Source organism: Acanthopagrus latus, chromosome 23 (genome assembly GCF_904848185.1).
Source record: "Acanthopagrus latus isolate v.2019 chromosome 23, fAcaLat1.1, whole genome shotgun sequence".
NCBI classification, from domain to species: domain Eukaryota; kingdom Metazoa; phylum Chordata; class Actinopteri; order Spariformes; family Sparidae; genus Acanthopagrus; species Acanthopagrus latus.
This window is the reverse complement of record NC_051061.1, coordinates 5,298,342-5,316,310: the sequence shown is the minus strand read 5'-3', so window position 1 is coordinate 5,316,310 and position 17,969 is coordinate 5,298,342. Positions and strand designations below refer to the sequence as shown.

Below are 17,969 nucleotides of genomic sequence, written 5' to 3'. Positions count from 1 at the left end.
GAGGTGGATAAATGGCTGAGACAATTAGCTTTTGTGACAGGCAGTTCAAAGACAGTCCTCATTTTCCCAAAACATTTACAGCTCAAGTGAATGAAAAAGCCAACAATCACCACCTTCATTCAAATTAAACCGGAGCAGATTCACATCCGGTTTATAATACATCCAAGCAAACACATCTGGATGATGACTTGTTGTGTTGGTGAAGGGCTGCTAAGTTCATCTAGCTGGTAAGTGGATGTAAAAAGAAAGGCTGGAAGCACTATAAAATGTTCTGTGCAAAAAGAAATACAGGGGAGCCCAAGAATAAAGTGAAAAATGACTCAGACTTGATGCTAAACTGTGTTGTAGATTAAAGATCACCATGACTAGTGGGAGAAGGGTGGCAGATATAAACAAGTCTGGAGCATGCAGTCAGCTGTTCTCAGTAGGCCATCTAGTGTACAGATGGGAGTAGTGCAGTTAATCACCTTGTTGGGACAAAGAGGAGTGGAGGCTGCAGATTAATTATGAGATGCCTTTATTGTAGTTTTTGGAATCCAGTGACACCGACACGAGAAAATGGTCCTATCCCTCCCTCCCCCTTTACATACACAACCTGAGAGGGAGGGGCTGCAGGGTGGGATGTACCGTGATCCCGCTTGTAGTCTTAAATTAAACACAGAGATAATAGTGAAGACACATCCAGGTGCATTTCCACAGACACGCACGACATGCATTCAAAAAGGGACTTCAGGGAACACAGTTGATGCCTGGTTCCCGTGCGCTTTGTCTCAAAGTAAAAGACGACAAAATTAATACCACTTAAAAAAACAGTTAGCTGTCTTTATGGCCCACGATCAGTCTATAATTCAGGCTCTGTCGATTTTCCATTTACAGGAGAGAACAAAAAAGGCAAAGAGACACACTACTATTCATACTCGGAAAGATGGTTTAAATATGGAAGTGGAAGGTTCATATCTTTCATATTTTAGTTTTTTTTTTTAATTGGTTTTTAATTAATGGTATACTTTAATGAGAGTACAATTGTCTCACTAAAAATCAGCTCATCTAGGTAAAACTAGGCCTTGTCCACTGACAGTCTCCCTGCTGTATCTAAGTAAAATATATAAAGTCCAGTCGAGGGGCTCAGTGGGCTGTTGGTCCAATCACAAGTGGTTCACTTCAGTCCTCCTCGCTGCCACTGGCCGAGCGCTCCTGGAACAAACCAAGGAAACAAAGATTTACTAACAGAAGAACAGTACAGAAATACAGATAAACCCATCATTTCACAACAGAAAGTTGTTGTGTGACTTTTCCCCTGTGTGACTTTTCCCCTCCTATCAAAACTCTTGCGGAACATTTATTGGACATTGCAATAGTGTTGTCTTCCTATGAAATTATAAAAGAAAACCCATCCAGACTAGTTGTTCGGCTTTTGATACTACGTGACTACGCAGGTGCAGCAGTCACTCTAGATGTCACTCTACTTCTTCTCTGTGGCCACAAACCAACTTTAAATATCTTTGATGCATGTTGACTTCTGGAGAATATTAAGTATTCCTACAGCAGAGCAGCTCAACAAGCAGACACATACAACTCAACCAGAATACATTTTAAAGAGTCGACTTTATTACACTCCTCTGGGTTTGGTTTTGTCTTAAACATGTCATCAGTTGTGGACCAACTCAACATCTTAATCGTCAGAGGGATGTCTGTTGTTGTCTCACCTCTTCCTGTTCCTCCTCGCTGTCATCGTCACTAACCACAGGTTTAGCCCGGGCTCCGCGGCCCCTTCGTCGCTGTCCTTTCCCTCCTCGGTCGCCCTTTTCTTTCCGGCTCAGCTTGATCTTCACCTTCACCGAACGAGCTGAGAGGAATCAAAGACAGTGTTTATAACACCTCTGTCATCAGATTATGTAATATCTTTAGTGTTCAGAGTAAAATGCTGATGTTTCTTACACTCACATTCAGACTCTGAGCCTTCATCTGGCTCCTCCTCCTCTTCCTCGCTTTCCTCCCCTTCACTCTCGTCCTCCTTCTCGATCTTCTGTCTCACACTGGTGAAGACGGACTGCAGCACTATGGAGTCCTCATAGATCTAAAAAGTAAGTGACCAGTTATACTTTGTGACTTCATATAAATACAAGGAATGTGAAGTTCATTCCACTATTAACTCATTCGATTAAGAACCCGTGTGCCTCTGGCTGAACTCACCAGAGAGCCCTCCAGGTTGAAAGTCTGGGCGTTTTGACACAGCAGCATCACATCCTTCTCCAGGTCGTTCAGGCTGCGGTACTTATGGCTGCGGATCCTCTCCTGATGGAAGGAAGGAGAGAATAAAAGAAGGCAGCTGTCAGACAAAGGCTAAATCAGACACACATAACTTTATTTTTCCTGTTATCTCAACATGAAGAGCAGGGAGGTGTTATTTTGTATCCTTACCTTGATCTTTCTGAAGTCCACTGGTTTGCGAATGAGCTCATAGTACTCGGGCAGCTCCTTGCGAGAAGGAAGCTGAATGAAGACTTCACTGAGCTGTCGGCCATTACTGCTAAGACGAGGAAACATAAAGTGTCGAATTTGAATACAAATGCAGAGGAGGAGTCATTCTAATATTTACAGCCTGTCTAGTTATCATGGAACTGTGAATTATTAATAGTATAATCTCTAAGACAGAAAGTAAATCTGTGTTCTTTCATCCCACGTGGAAGAAAAATGCACTCATTTAAAGGTTTTATGTAACAAGTTCTCACCCGTCCTTATATTTGATGACGGCATCAACGATCTTCTTCATCTTCTTGGTGAGGGACATAGGGTTGGGAGAGAGCTTCTCAGCAGGTGGGCGACCGCGTTTCTTCGCCTTCTTCACCTCCTCGTCCTTCTCCCGCCCTCGGCCGCTGCTGGAGCTGGGTGTAGCCGGGCCGCCATCGTGGTCGCGATCTCTCTTGCGCTTCCTGGTGGTCTTCTTGTGACGCACTTCCTCTTCAATGTCCTCTAGATTTCCCTCTTCTATGGCCTGTGGTGAGGAGAAATGATGTTTTAGTGAACTCAAGTCAAAGACTGAAGTACATACTGATTACCTTTCGCCTCCTAATGCCTCATTTTCTGACATCTAAATGCCTCACCTTCAGCCATTGTTTCTCAGTGAGGGAGTCACTGTAGTCCACTTCCTTGCGTTGGCGGGATCCTCTGCCAAACATCTTCTCCTCCTCCTCTTCACAAGTTAGCCTCTCAACCTCAGCGTCGTCTTTCAGAATCCAGCTTGGCATATCATCCTCCTCCATCAGACGAGGTTTCCTCTTGGGGTTGCGGGCCTCCTCGCGGCGTCTGTCTAAATCCATGCGCTGGAGTAAACAAAACAACAAAGAAAACAGAAAGGGGTTAAAGGAATCACATTACAAATTAACAGAACATCTAGTGTTGATATGGGACTGGGACTAACCATGAACTGTTCAAACTCTTCTTCACTTCTGGCAATCATTTGATTGACAGTCTCGTCATCGGGCACCTCATCCTCCTCCTGAAGACAGATGAGATTAGTGTCAGTGACAACTAATGACAGATTCATGTGGCACCTCAGAGCCAAGCCTCTGAACTAATGACTGTCATTACAGTATAGGGTGAAACAGGCGAAACACATCTCAACAGGGTTCCCACACCTTTTTAAACGTCACAGTCAAGGTCCTATTCAAAGAAAATTAAAAGCAGTTTGAGACGGATCATGGTTTTCAATTTTACAGTCAACAATTTAATATTTATAGAAAACAAACAAGTTCAACAGCTTTCAATGAAGATGTCCATCTGTCTCATTATTATTATTATTATCATTCTTTCATATATTTTGATGTTTTCCCCTGCAAATCCCATTTTCAGGGATTTCAAGGATCTGTGGGAACCCTGATTCAATGCATATTACAATTCAAACCATGTAGGCACTGGTAACATCACTGTTTGGCCTGCAGTTCATGACTCAAGCTTAGCATATACAAATGAAAATGCATTTAACCACTGAAAATTTAAAAAGTTCAACTGTTTTACAAAATAGAAGAAAAGGAATAAAAACGAAATATCTATATAAGTCTATAAGCATCATATTAACCATCAGTAGTCTGTACAGAAGTAGAAATACATAAATGAGAAAAGAAGGTTCTGGATAACTGAAAGCTCACAGATCCTAAGAAAAAGGTGAGTATGGAAAAGAGAGAAGAGGAGAAAAATACAGCAGATAATGAAGAGGTAAGGCATCACACAGGTGGATGTGGGTGGGTGGGCAATGTAGTAACAGTTTCGCATCACACCCACCCACGCCCCCCTAGTGCGGCAGCCTCCTCGAGCCCCGACCTCGTCCTGTTCCTCGTGCTCCAGAATGGCCTGCAAGAAGGCTCGACGCTCACAGCCTGAAGACTTCTGGTCGAACATGCCAGCCTGGATGACCTTCTGGTCCACGTTCAGTTTGTACTTGGCTGCTGCCAGGATCTTCTCCTCCACACTGTTGACAGTGCAGAGGCGGAGCACGCGCACCTCGTTCTGCTGACCGATACGATGGGCTCTGTCCTGAGCCTGCAGATCCTGAGAACGAATGATTGGTTGATTGGTTTAGCTGGCGTGATTGTGAATATTGAAACTATGGTTGCTTTATTACTTTTACACAATATTGATATGGTTCTGGTGTCTTACGACATGAAATCTATGAAAAAAAGTGACATTAGTTGAGACCTGTGTGGATGCCAACATATTTTGAGTACCTGATGTGGGTTCCAGTCACTGTCAAAGATGATGACAGTGTCAGCAGACTGCAGGTTGAGACCCAGGCCTCCTGCCCTGGTGCTGAGCAGGAACACAAAGTACTCAGAGGCCGGGTCATTGAATGTCTTCAGCAGCATGCCACGGTCCTCTGCCTTGGTAGTGCCTATGTGGAAGGGGATGATTAGAGTGTTACAAAGTCAATCTTAAATGTTCCATATGACATTAAAAAAAAACCTATTAAGATCATTAAGGTATTTCTGAGTATGGCTGTTTCATGCATTCATTTGCAAGGTAGCTATGGGATCATTCTCATAAAGTTGGCTTGAAATCTGCCTTGGTCTTGGTCAGAGGTGTCTCACCATCCAGACGCAGGTACTTGAAGCTCCGGTAGGCAAAGTAGTCCTCCATGATGGTCATGAGTGTTGTCATTTGACAGAAGAGCAGCACTTTGTGGTTGGTGGCCCTCAGCTTGGGCAGGATACGATCCAGCAGCTCAAACTTCCCAGAGGAGCGGTACAGGTCAGGACTAGACAGGCAGGGCAGAAGGAGCAATATGAGAAAGAGTGAGTCAGGGTGCATCATATATCCACACACACATACGCAAGACACATATGTGCAGTACAAGCACACACAACTTCAAGCTTCACGTACCCGCTCACGATTCCACCAGAATAACCAAGATGCTCAGAGAAAGACTCCTGTAAAACAAACAAAGAAAAAATGTCCCGTTCATTTGACTATGACATCCATCTCCATTAGTAAACATTTATTACTCTGTAATGTGTTCTACAAGGAGAAAATTATTTAGTGACATCATGATTGGATAGCGCTTCTGTTTGTTACCTCAATGTGTTGGAACATGTAGGGGTGGTTGCAAATCTTTCTCAGTTGCATAATAGTGTTCATCAGGGTCTTCGTGCCGCCTTTACCCTAGAATGGGACAATACAACTGTTAGCTCCCAATACTTTGGAGCTTTGAAATAAAATTGATTGCACTATAATGAAAAGGCAACAAAATTGATCAGATTTAAAAGATTATCTTCCATCTTCATACCTTCTTGTCTTTTTCTGACCCATCTGTGAGCAAGACTCCCTTCGCCTGCATGTGTCTGTACAAAACCCTCTGTAGGGCTGACATGTCGCACTTGATCACGTACTCCACCTAAAATGCAACAATAAGGGAAAATCCACCTAATTATATTAAAAGTATTATTTTAAGGAAATCAATATTCACATATTTGTGTTAAGGAGTCAGTTGTCGCCACGTGTAGAAATTTAGAATGCTTGAAAACTAAGACAGCAGAGGCTGAAAAAGTCGGCTCATAGTACAAATAATCAGTTAAATCAGTGGCTAAAAGAAAAATGGGAAGGGACATAAAATAGAATAAAAATGACAATGCTGACCTTCTCAGGCAGCTGGGCCTCGACTTCTTTCTTGAGTCGGCGCAGCAAGAAAGGCCTGAGCACTTTGTGTAAACGGCGAATGATCAGAATGGTCTCTTCTTCATTCAGGTCAACCTTGAGGGAAAAGAGAGTAGGAAGGATGAGACGGATTTTGTTAGAGTTTAAAACATTTCATATACAACTCATGTCTATGTGAAAATATGTTCTGCTGTGTTTATTTCTAATTCATAACGCATAACCCACCTTCTCCCCAGTCATGGCGAAAGGGGCATTAAACCACTGTTCAAATGTGCTGCAGCTCTTGAAGATGGTGGGCAGCAGGAAGTTGAGGAGGGCCCAGAGCTCCGGCAGCTTGTTCTGCAGCGGAGTGCCTGTAAGCAGCACACGCCTTGGAGCCAAGTAGTGCGTGTTCAAGACTTGGGTCAGCTTACAGTGGTGGTTCTTCATTCGATGGCCCTCGTCCACAATCATGTACTTCCAACGAAGCTTGGCGAGGAAATACAGAAGTAAGTAAGACAAACTGGTGCGTGAAGGAATTGTGTATGCAACTTAAAACTGCTGGGGATGCGTCCTTACCTTTGCCAGCACTTGCTTATCTTTAATGATGTACTCGTATGTGGTGAGCAGCACGTTGAACTTGCCGCTGCGCAAGATGGGAACAAATGCACGGCGAGCAGCTGGAGACCCCTGAGAGAGAACAGAAATGCTTTGAATGTTTTAACTCAAGTGCAGAGATTGGCCAAATCCATTTCATTTCGTTATTCATTTTTCTTCATGACAAAAAGAGAATGACCAAGGAGATGCCACTGACCTTGTAGGAGACTTTCACAACAGATGGCGCCCACTTATCAAACTCATAGACCCAGTTTGATAGAGTTCTGTTAAGAGAAGCCACAACAGAAAGGTTTCTCAACATATGAACACAAAAACACAACTTGTACAGTTTTCTATTAAAGCACTTATTTTCCTAAGGTTTGCATTTATACAGGCAAACCCATAACAAGCTAAGAAAGATGTGTTGGGGCTTACGAGAGTGGTACAATGATGAGGAAGGGCCCGTTGAGGCGCTTGTACTCCATGAGGTAAGTGATGAGGGCGATGGTCTGAATCGTTTTCCCCAGACCCATCTCGTCAGCCAGGATGCCATTCAAGTTGTTGTTGTAAAGCGACACCAGCCACTCCAAACCTTTGATCTGAGCAGAAACAGACGGTTAGTTTCAGCTTACTCAACTCATTAAATCATCTGGTTAGATTCCACTACAGATCAAAGCACATGTTTGAAATGTCTCCCTCAGCAATTATGTTATCTACTAGCTACTCTTTCTAGCATGCTTTGGGTTGTGTACCTGGTATTGCTTGAGCTGCCCATTCACCAGCAGTGTGGATTGTTTGTCAACTTTCTCAGTGACGGCGTGAGCCACGGCATAGTATGACTGCAGGCCTCTGTTGAAACTTGCGTTACCGTACTCATCGTCAACATCCTGCTTGGCGTGTCTGGTGGAAGAAGGGAGGACAACTTTTTTTTTTTTAAAAAGCAAAAGAAAACAACTTCAATGCAAAAATACAGGGGACAATATAAATTATCTGACGTAGGTATTTTTGTGTTACTTCATCATGACCTGAGCTGTCATTTTAAGAGTTATCAGAAGCCAATTTATTGCCAACAAAATCTTACTCGATGATGTGCCGGACGTCCACTTCAGATACTTCTTCACTGTCAGGGTCAGGGATCTTCTTCTCAGTCGGAGCTGATGAGGGCTGAGGCTGCTCCTCTTCCTCCTCCTGACAAACAAAAAAAGAGAGGTAAGAAAACCATTTGCAAGAATTTCCAACGGACCATTCTGGTGTGATGAAGTGCTCACTGTGATCTGTACCTCCTCTTCCTCCTCCTCCTCGTCTGAGCCACTGTCTTCACTGTCTGAACGTGGCGCTACTTCATATCTGCAATGGACCATTATGTTTTAGACAAGGTATTCTAGAACATCGGCTCAAATTTATCAGCGTTAATACCTCCTTTGCTTTAGTTGTAAGAAAAACGTGACACTGACCCTGGGTTCATTTCCAGCCATGCCTCCAGCTGTCCAGCTTTAGGTGCCTCCATCCCAGTCAGGATCTTTCCACTGTCTGTATGAATGACCTTCACCGGCAGGTCACTCATTTGACTGGTCTCATCTAAAGGCTGCAGATTTGAAGAAATGAGAAAAACATTAATACTTCAAAGAAAACTACACATGACGACATCAAGTCAAGTAGGTGTGATCCTCTTTTAAACTCACCTCTCCATCAGGTCCCAGAGCAGCAGAACCACCCTCCACAGTCTCAGGCTTCTGAAAATACACAGGCAATATAAAAGTACACGTCAAAACTAAATTTAAAACAAAGACGCCTATCAGAAGTGCCTTTTCTAAACATTTACCTTCTTTTTCTTCTTCTTTTTCTTCTCTTTGAGAGCTTGTACAGCTTTGTGGGCTCGCACCAGCTCGGTGAGGTTGGCCACGTACTCATCTGTCTGCTGCAGCAGGTAGGCCAGGCGCTTGTCTTTCTTTTGGTCAATGAGTTTACGATATCCTTCTTCATCTTCAGCCTGGGAAGACGTTCACAGAGATGTTAGATGCTTGTGTTGGACTTTCTGAAGCTGTCTACATAATGGCAAATACAGACTTATAGACAGACTGGATTTGAGTCTCACCATCAGCCTCCGCATTCTCTCCTTTTCAATGCGCTCATTCTCTTTCTTCTGCTCGCGCTCGGTGTTGGCATGATACGTGGCGACGGCTTTGGTGGCCTTCTGGATCTTCGCTGTGATGGAGCGGTGGTACTCCTTAAAGTCCTTGGCGTGCTGCAGGATGCTGTTGAGGTATTCCTGTCAAGAGAAGGATACATAAAGCCACCACTGTTATTAAATTCTAGAGATGATATGAATAGAAATCAACATCTTTTGTTACCGACTTCTCTTTAACCTTCAGTTATTAGAAATATAACTACTTTTTTCATGCTTTCTTGACTTTTTTCCCATCCACCCACAGAAGTCTTTTCACACGGTGTACCTGGTGTTTCTGACGACGTTTACGCTCCTGTTCGATCTTCTGTTGTTTCTCAAGCTTCTCAGTGATGCGGGCCTCACGCAGTGACTGACGTTTGCTTCGTTTGTAGGCCTTAGCGTTGAGGGCAGTTTCCAAAGCAGTGTCACGACGCATGCAAACCACCACCTCCTGACGCAGCTGTAGGACCCAAAAAGAAGACATATTTAATACTGTATCTATTTGTTGGGGGTAACAATGACAGGCCAGTAGCGTTGGAGACTGAATAAATATAGAGAAGTTCATCATATGCCATAGTTATCTTTGCAGATAATTGTAGAGAACTTCATTGTTACCTGTCTCTGGAAGTTCAGCAGCCTCAGGGCCTTGAGCTCAATGGTGGCTTTGGTGCGCAGGTCACCAGCCAGAGAACCAGGAAGATTCTCCAGCTCCTGGATACGATGAGCAATACGAGCTTGTAGCCTGAAAAATACACATTTAAAAAAGCATCATTAGTGATTCCGCTTCAAGGCTGATAATCTAAAATTTAAAATAGTGGTAAAGGTGGTAAAATAACTTAGTCATCAAACTGATTCATAGCATTCTTATTTATAAACTAAATTTGATTTCTCTGACCGAACACCACACTGGCTCAAGTTTTATTTAGCAAATATATGCCATTGATAAGAATTGGACAGATTTTTCTTGGACCGTTAAACAGAAATTATATCTGGTTCTGTCTTTGGTCCACTTCTCTTCAATTCATATACTGCGTTAGTGTATTTATCTTGTTGAAGTACCTAATCAGGTTCCATCCATTTATTATGGCACCTGCAGTCTCCAATACATTTCTTTGAAGCAAGTGCTTGAAAAATGTACTACATAGTAAAAATCAAGTATTAGCTTTACCTATTTTTAACAATCCGAAAACAGTATGCTTTTCATACAGGGGTTTCCCAAATTAGTTCATTTTAATAGCCCCTGTACAATTCATTGAAAAAATGTTTGTGCCCTTCCATAATGTTAGAGGTACAAAATAGATCATTTGAACTCACTCTCTTAAAAGGCCATGAAGACTGTAGTATGTGTGATTGTTCAATTACAAAATATAAATACTAACATATTATTAACAATATCCGGGGGAGCAGTCTTAGATACATCCAAATAAGAGAACAGAGCGCGGTGCTTCATAGTTTTCCAAACAGAAAAATATTTCAACAGTACTCCAGCATGTCTCTCCCCATCCCGTCTCACCTGTACTCTCTCTCCTGGAGGATCTCCACTGGGTCCAGCCCGCGAGGTTTTTGGATAGGGGTTATGCGGTTCTGCTTCTGGTGAAGCATCATGGAAGGGGGCAAGGCCGGCTGTCCTGGGGACTGTGTCTGAGGGGGCATTACTGGGGAGGCAGCGGGGGGCACAGAGGGAGGAGCAGGAGAGGGTCTGCCAGTGGGTTGAGGTGGAATGAGCTTCTGAGGAGGGTTGGATGGGGCAGCAGCATTCACCATTGGTCCTAGTGGAGAGGAATGACAAGAGGTCAGTATACACACACACACACAGTGCACAGAAAGAAACACAGAGCTGTCTGAGAAGAGCCTTAAGAAGTTCACCTTCAGGCCATGATTTAGGGGGTCCGTTGGTGGGCTGGCCTTGCATACCAGGGGGAACTCCTGCAGGTCCAGGGGGTGCCATATTGGGACCTACCATACCTGAAACAATCACATTTTTCAAATAATTAGAAAGCTTTGAGACAGCTTAAGCTAACATTCATGTTCAGCCACCAGGTGTCTCTGCTGAGCGTTAAATGTTTCTTTGTTTAAAGCTTATGTTACCTTCAGGTTTGAAAATCCTTTTCTTAAGAGGTAAACTCACAAAAAGCACACTTCATAGGCATCCTCACCATGTGGTCTGTTGTAGTTGGCCTGAGCTGGTCCTGGAACAGCCCCAGGCCCTCCTCCAGGTCCTGTAGTAGGTGGCATGTTGGGCATGGGCTGTGGCTGCATGCCTGGCATGGGTCTCTTCCCCTGCACAGCCATCTGCAGGTGCTCTGGTAGAGGCTGACTGCGGGCCAGCATCTTGTAGGCCATAATCTGAGCCCTGAGTTGGTGTAGCTGGTTCTGGTTGAAAGGAGTTGGTCCGCCTGCACCACCTGGTCCACCTGCCGCACCCGGGGGCCCACCTGGACCCTGGGGGCCACCACGGTTAGGTTGACCCATTGCCTGGTTAGGGTCCCCACTGCCCTCCATCGGGCCAGCCACAGGGCCAGAGGGACCTCCGGGCATCATAGGGCCAGAGGGAGGGCCATTAGCTGGGACGGGGCTAGGAGCGTGCTCTGAGCCTCCCAATGGAGAGGGGTAACCTGGAGAACACGGATCAGAAGCATGAGAGGACATACTGATCCTGAGTCAAGTTGGATGCTTCAAAAAATTTTAACAAGAGAGGCATAGTTGGCCATAACAACAATAAATATACTGGTTATAAGACAAGTTCAAAATGTATGTATGTTTTTTATTGTCTTTATTTAAGGCTACACTGTCCTGAAAAATGACAACTCCACAAAACACCCTTTACTTCACTTTAACAAGGAACCCTCACCATATCAAACACACCGCTGTCGTGTCATTTTAGTGCTCCTGTCTGTGTCTCACTCTTCCTACCCGCTGCTGCATACTGACTGTGTGGTTTTGCTGCAGCTGCTTTTGTTGCTGTCTGAAAGGGGAAGCCCCTATACTCCGCCCCTCACCGCCTACTGCTGTCAGCTCAGGCTGCCTAACCAGCAGCAACACAAGAAGAGAAACCGGCTGGATGGGTTCACACACGCTGTACTTTATCTCTGTGTAACTGGGCTATCTGTTCTTCCTTTGTGGAGATGTTCAGGGATAAAAACAACATCCTCAGTTTCTAACATTTCTTCACCCACTGCGTGCCGACATCACACAGAAGTAAAATTAGCTGAAGATTCAAGTTGGCAACCTTCAGTCCGCAAGCACATCAAGAGGATATTAACATCAAAATGTATTCACTCTCTAGAACTCACCACTTAGGCTACATAAAACATATTGCAGTGTGATGTGTTACCTTGGGAATGTTGGTCCATTGGGCTTGGAGGGGGTCCCATCCCAGCATGCCCCCCTGGTCTCATGCCCATGCCCTTCATCTGGCTATAGCGGGGATCATCTGGCATTCCCTTCTCGTGCATGGCTTCCATGGGCTGGTTAGAGGACAGTTAAATGTCATTTATGTGACAAATTTTGATGTGAGGTTGAATTTTTATTTTAAAATAGCCCCATAGCTAAATACTTTATACAGCTTGGTTTAACAACTATACTTAGACTTATGAAAAGTCATATTTAGATTAAAATTGTCATAACACAAGGCAAAGCTGCAGAATCATAAAATGCCAGATCAACAGAAAAATTATTGAATTTTCCTTGTGTATTTTGAACCGAACAAAAAAAAAATATTAATGAAAGCAGGGTAAACACATAAATACAAAACGATTTCATACTTTGTGCATCTGGTGCATGTTGTCCTGAGGATATCCTGAGGGTCCCTGTGGAGGGTGAGGGTGTCCAGATCCAGGAGGTCCTGGGCTGGGCCCCATCATGCTGTGGGCTGAGCCAGGAGAGGGACCCGGGCTCGGACCCATCATGCCTCCTGGAGAAGGCCCTGGGCCCGGGGAGGGTCCGGGCCGAGGAGTCCCTCCCATTGGGGGGTCAGGGGTGGACATCTCTCAGGGGAAACTGGGAATGTGTGGCAGCAGCAAGTACCCCTGCAGAAAGAAATGACAACAGGTATTAGAATTCATGTGTGACCAGGCAAGTATACTGTAGTGTTTAATTTCCTCAAGCAAAATGTTGTTGTGATCTTCTGAGGTCTGAAGAATCAGCAAACCACAGAAGAACAGCATGCCCAATGCACAGTATTATAACACATAAAACATCTGTGCTATGCCTTTTTAAAACACAAGTGACAATAAAGGATTTAAAACAAATGCATAAACATTTTTGCATTAATTGAAATAAAAGAGGAAATCACAGCAGCCATGGACAAAAAGTAACGCACAATAGGATTATTTAACGATGGAAGAATTACATTTGACCCTATAAACCACAGTTAGTTACTGTTCAGATTACAGGCTTGTGGGATTAGGGGAGTTGTTTACAATTGCTTAAGAAGTTATTTAAATAACAGACTACAATTGTGCAGTTTAGTGGTAATACAAATACTTTTTGGGCATGACTTAAAGATAATTACAAATGGAAGAATCTGTGTAAATGTCAAATTTAAGGAGGAAGTGGCTTAGTGAAAATCATCTTTCAGTTGGAATAAAGCTGAATTCATGGTTCAAGGATGATCAAAGTACAGTGGCTTGAAAAGGTTAAGTATTGCAACTTGGGAAAAAAAAGCAAAGGGACATTTTGGATTGTGTTTCACTTAATATTCTGTACTGTTCACTTATTCTTACATATTTTGGTTATTGCAAAGAGATATGGGCCAACGTCTACATGACCAACACGAAACCTTTGTGTGCATAAAGGAAACAGAAAAATGTCTGGATTTGGGAGATCACAGACACAGACTGTTATTCAAGTTACATGTCGAGAAAATTAAATGTTTAGTTGATTTAGCCATGTATGAAGACAGAAATAGACAATTACCTGAGAGTGGTAGTTTAAGGTCAAATGACGAGGATCATAGAAGGAAACGTCATTTTAAAAAGCATGTATGTGGAAGAATGTAGATACTACATTTGAGTGGATGTGTATTTACGCATATGCGATAAAACTGTTGAATTCTCTGGACAAATCAACAGAGAATAAATAATTCGATAATATGAACTTTTTGTGTAGCATGCATGTGTTTTGTTGTATTCATATGTGATCTCTGCAAGTAAAATAGGAGATAAAAAATGTTGCCCATCTCCATTTATGTTCTGTTATTGTAAAGAATGATTTGTTTTGTTCCTTTGTCCTAAACCTTTTTTTGGTTATGGGATGTGTATAAATACTTTGGGTTACCAAAATCTAATAAGTTGTTTCTGTGCAACTGGTTTGGGAAATGAGTGGAATGAAAATAATGGATAAAACCTGAAGTTACAGCGTCAATCACAATCACACACAAAGCCGGTAGTCAACAGTTAAGACAGCTGGTGTAGTCAGAAAGCAGCTATTATTAACCTCTGTGGATCACTGGGCATGTTAGATCTCTTTTTGTTGGCTAAAGCGATGCTGCTATTGTGTTCTGTGATATGTCTGATGCACTGCGACGTGTAAACCACACACAACAGCTTCTAGCCTGTTGTGTGAAACACAACAACCACAACATCGAAACCACAACAGAACACAGGAAATTAAGTTCTGATGTTGTTGATGTTGTTGGACGAGGGGTCCTTTCACAGAGGTCCGATCACGAACCCTTGACAGATGGTCAGCTGGTGAATGTGGCAAGATACATCACAACACTGGTACAACACGTCTGACCCGTGAGCGACAACTGAGACATGAAACTAGATCTGAAGTATTTTTTATACACACTCACAGTGGGTCGCTAAGAGGTCATTTAAACTTCAGAACTATGATTAAAAAACATTTAGACTGAACAAGGCTCTGTTTAATAAGATCCGAGCCCGCCCAAGACACACGGATGTCTACTCAAAGTGACCGAGAGGACGAATGTTTAAAGTAACAAACAACTTTGTATCAGTGAAGTTGATATAATGTTTACATTTACCGGAAAATAACCGTTCGGCTAACATTAGAAGCTGTGCTAACGCTAGCCGGGCCTAGCCGGATTTAACGTTACGTCGGTGAGAAAAATGTAAAACGCCTTAATAACCGCCTGTTTTACACAATGTACCACGAGTTTACTTTGTCCACCGGGTGGGCCGTGAAATGATACCAAAACTGAAGGTAAAGCCACAAAGAACACTAGCCCGCTAAGTAAAAGTACAACAACATAAGCTGGCTGCTGACGATGCCTAGCATGCTAGCGGGTTAGCCTAGCCGGCCACGCTCTCCCCAGGCCAATTAGCTACGAAAAATGTGTTGTTTTTTCGAGCTGTTCGTCCAGATGCGGCGACATGTGAGCGGTCCGAGCATCCCTCATCGCCGGGGCTGATTGATCCAACGCGCCTCCCGTACCCTTGGCTCGGTGCTCCGCTCTAAGCACATTTCCAAAAACAATTTTCATTCATTGCACACTGTCGCGCCACAGCAGCGCCACTGTAATGTCGGTCTCGTCTTTTTCCCCAGCAAAAAACACCTCGTTAAAACACACGCATCCGCTCACGGCGGCGAAAAACACACGCAAAAACCCCTCGACCCCATAGCAAAATTATAGTGGACTTACACAAGTGGCGAAAGGTGATGTTTTTAGTCCCCACCGGTTGCAGCGTCTCTTGGTTTTCCTCCTTACCAGAAACAAAGACCGACCTGCCCAGTTGGTTTTTTTCCCTCACCCCCCTCTCTCGGCAGATTGTATCGCAGGGACCGGCCTGTGCGGCTCAGCAGCGCCCCCCAACCGCCGCCTCACGCACTACCCCGCATGCCCAGTGGAAGGCCGAGCTACAGTGGGGGATGAAAGAGCGAGAAGCCGGCGTGGGGGATGGGAGGAGAGCGAGTATTGTGGAGGAGAAAGCGAGGAAATATGACGGAACTGCGCTTTTATTCCAAAGTGAAAACGCTCAGACACTCCGACATGTTCAAGAATCCGGACTCACCCAGCCCCTGCCGTGTTAGCAGAGAGAGGAGGAGACTATAGGGCAGATTTAGGTGGGCTGTTTAATTATGCCGGCCTGTGCCTGTGCTTGAAAGACACCAATTATTAAATACCACAGCTGCAGCTGACAGTTGTTTCCATTATTGAGTGATCTGGTCCACTCTGTAGATGATGACACTGCTAGTTAATTACTTACTTAGTTTGTTTGTTTGTTGACACATATATGTATTGGAATTTTGGTTTATGCAACAGAGATCGTGACTAAAAGGACAATCAAAAGACACAAACAAACATTGACATTATACAGTACATACAGTATTATGATCCAATAATGTGTAATAGCTAAAGATTTGTTAAATTACTCAACACATGACCCAGATGATAATTTTCCATAATATATAAGGAATGTTCCCAATATTTCTAGAAATATCTCACATTTTTCTTTGAAAGGCGATCAGATTGGTCTCTGAACGCTGACTAATATTCAGTGAGGGTTAGGGTTAAAAAAAAAACAGAGAGAGAGCAAGTGTGTGTTTAGCTTGGTGAAGACAGTATGTTATCTGTTTTCTTCTTGGTTTTATTCATTTCCAATCTCTCTGATATGCACATCTGTGGACATACTGGTAGCTTCTCAGATAAGATTTGTGATTGTATATCAAGCACATCTTTCCAGGAGATGTTTCTCAGGCGCTCCAGCAGAGAGCGGAACAGTGTGCCTTTCTCCACGCTACATTTCACACAGTAGTCTGGGACATTGGGGTTGAGTAGATACGGGGTAACACAGGTGCGTATAATCCACTTGTACAGTGATAATTTAAATCTCGTTTTGATCTGAACCTGAGCTTTAATGCAACCTTCCTCCCATTCTCCAGCTGTTATCGCTGTGTTCAAATCATCACTCTAAACCCGTCTTTTACCTTCTGAGGATTCATCACGCATCATTACAGATGTCAGTAGACCCCTTCTCCTCATCATACAAATCCATCGCTCCTTTACTGCGTCTCTGCAATGCATTGTCTGTTTATCTGAGGAAGGCAAATATTTAGTGGAAATTGCCCATAATGTTTCCAAAACCCAGGATGACTTATTCAAAATGCCTGTTTTACTCTGAATAAACCTTATTATAAAGCAAAGAGACATCCTTTTATTTTGCTTCTGGTGAACTTGAGTGGGTTATACACAGTTAGTCCAGAAAATTTAAATAGTAACAGATAAATGTATACTATTCAATATTTATAAATAATAGCTCCTCAGAATTCTCCTCAGTCATACACATCAGATATATCATGAGGCCCAGTTTTAAAGGGGCACTATGTAGTTTTGGAGAAGAAATGTAAACTCAGAATCTTTTCAATTTTGAGTGTCAGTAAGGCTCAGAAATATTCATTTATTCCAAAACTGAATGAACAAGCTTTTCTCAGAGGAAAAAAGGTCCCCAGAACACTGTTTGAATCTAGAAAGGTGGCAGGGTCCGCCAGATACAAACAAAGTAACACGATATAGAACTGTGTTGTCCTTTAAGGTCAGTTTGTTCTGTCATGAAACCAAGAGAGTTTATTCATTTTAGGCATTTAAAAAATTTCTCAATCAGATCTTTCCCTTCTGGTTAGAATTCCTCCCCCCAAAACTACGTAGTGCACCTTTAAATTCCTTATGCATTTTTGTCTTTTTGCCAGTTATTATATCCTGCCTGTCGGATAGACATGTGACTGCTCAGTTTAAGGGCAGGTGAGGTCAGGGCAGCGTCAGTGTCTTTAATCTGTGCACAGAGTCGCCGCTGAGGAGCTCTGCTCAGTGCGGTGGTAGAAATCAAACCACCAGAGGGCAAAGTTTGGTCAGGTCGGTGTATGCTGAGAGAGAGTGAGGACACCTGGGTGTTACCTTTCTGCTTGTGCTTGCACTGAGACATTTGTTGCAGCATTCAAGGTGAGGAACGAGAGGTTACTTCCTGCTGTTTGCCTCAGTCTGTAGTTATTCTGTATCCCCCTTTATGTGACTGTTTAGGGATACCAACACTGAGCAATCCATACTGCACAATTGTTATGTTGAATAGGCCAAAAATCTGAAATGTTGTGGCATTCCTGTATTTGCAGCACAGTTTGC

The 17,969-nt window shown here is 43.4% G+C and overlaps 1 protein-coding gene across 8 annotated transcripts; it reads right to left on the bottom strand.

The window, feature by feature from the left end:
- Nucleotides 1-500: 500 nt before the first annotated feature.
- smarca4a (SWI/SNF related, matrix associated, actin dependent regulator of chromatin, subfamily a, member 4a) lies at nucleotides 501-15,651 on the bottom strand. Of its 8 annotated transcripts, XM_037088567.1 has the most exons (34): nucleotides 15,498-15,651; nucleotides 12,655-12,918; nucleotides 12,225-12,357; nucleotides 11,047-11,505; nucleotides 10,757-10,855; nucleotides 10,404-10,659; nucleotides 9,506-9,632; nucleotides 9,177-9,350; nucleotides 8,819-8,992; nucleotides 8,546-8,713; nucleotides 8,406-8,456; nucleotides 8,178-8,308; nucleotides 7,992-8,070; nucleotides 7,805-7,911; nucleotides 7,476-7,623; nucleotides 7,159-7,322; nucleotides 6,941-7,007; nucleotides 6,706-6,816; nucleotides 6,373-6,615; nucleotides 6,130-6,243; nucleotides 5,780-5,887; nucleotides 5,569-5,655; nucleotides 5,377-5,423; nucleotides 5,085-5,251; nucleotides 4,725-4,888; nucleotides 4,282-4,548; nucleotides 3,422-3,499; nucleotides 3,105-3,323; nucleotides 2,733-2,995; nucleotides 2,422-2,530; nucleotides 2,194-2,295; nucleotides 1,945-2,077; nucleotides 1,707-1,846; nucleotides 501-1,194 (listed from the first exon to the last, which is right to left on the bottom strand). In XM_037088567.1, exons 2-34 carry the CDS (start codon nucleotides 12,874-12,876, stop codon nucleotides 1,162-1,164), a joined length of 4,944 nt encoding a protein of 1,647 aa, XP_036944462.1. In that variant the 5' UTR covers nucleotides 12,877-12,918; nucleotides 15,498-15,651; the 3' UTR covers nucleotides 501-1,161. The 8 variants fall into 8 exon arrangements, with proteins under 8 accessions (XP_036944462.1, XP_036944463.1, XP_036944465.1 ...); XM_037088568.1 differs by lacking the exon at nucleotides 15,498-15,651 and having other exon boundaries at nucleotides 2,422-2,527; nucleotides 12,655-12,876; XM_037088570.1 differs by lacking the exon at nucleotides 15,498-15,651 and having other exon boundaries at nucleotides 4,321-4,548; nucleotides 12,655-12,876.
- Nucleotides 15,652-17,969: the final 2,318 nt, after the last annotated feature.

Bases quoted from the DNA above. Each gene is read 5' to 3' on its own strand.
- smarca4a (XM_037088567.1), bottom strand. From the start codon at position 12,876: ATGTCCACCCCTGACCCCCCAATGGGAGGGACTCCTCGGCCCGGACCC. The intron at 8,714-8,818 runs GTGAGACTCAAA...ACGTCTTCCCAG, and splicing joins AGAGAATGCGGAGGCTGATG to GCTGAAGATGAAGAAGGATA. The intron at 1,195-1,706 runs GTGAGACAACAA...GGTTTGTTCCAG, and splicing joins GCGAGGAGGAACAGGAAGAG to GAGCGCTCGGCCAGTGGCAG.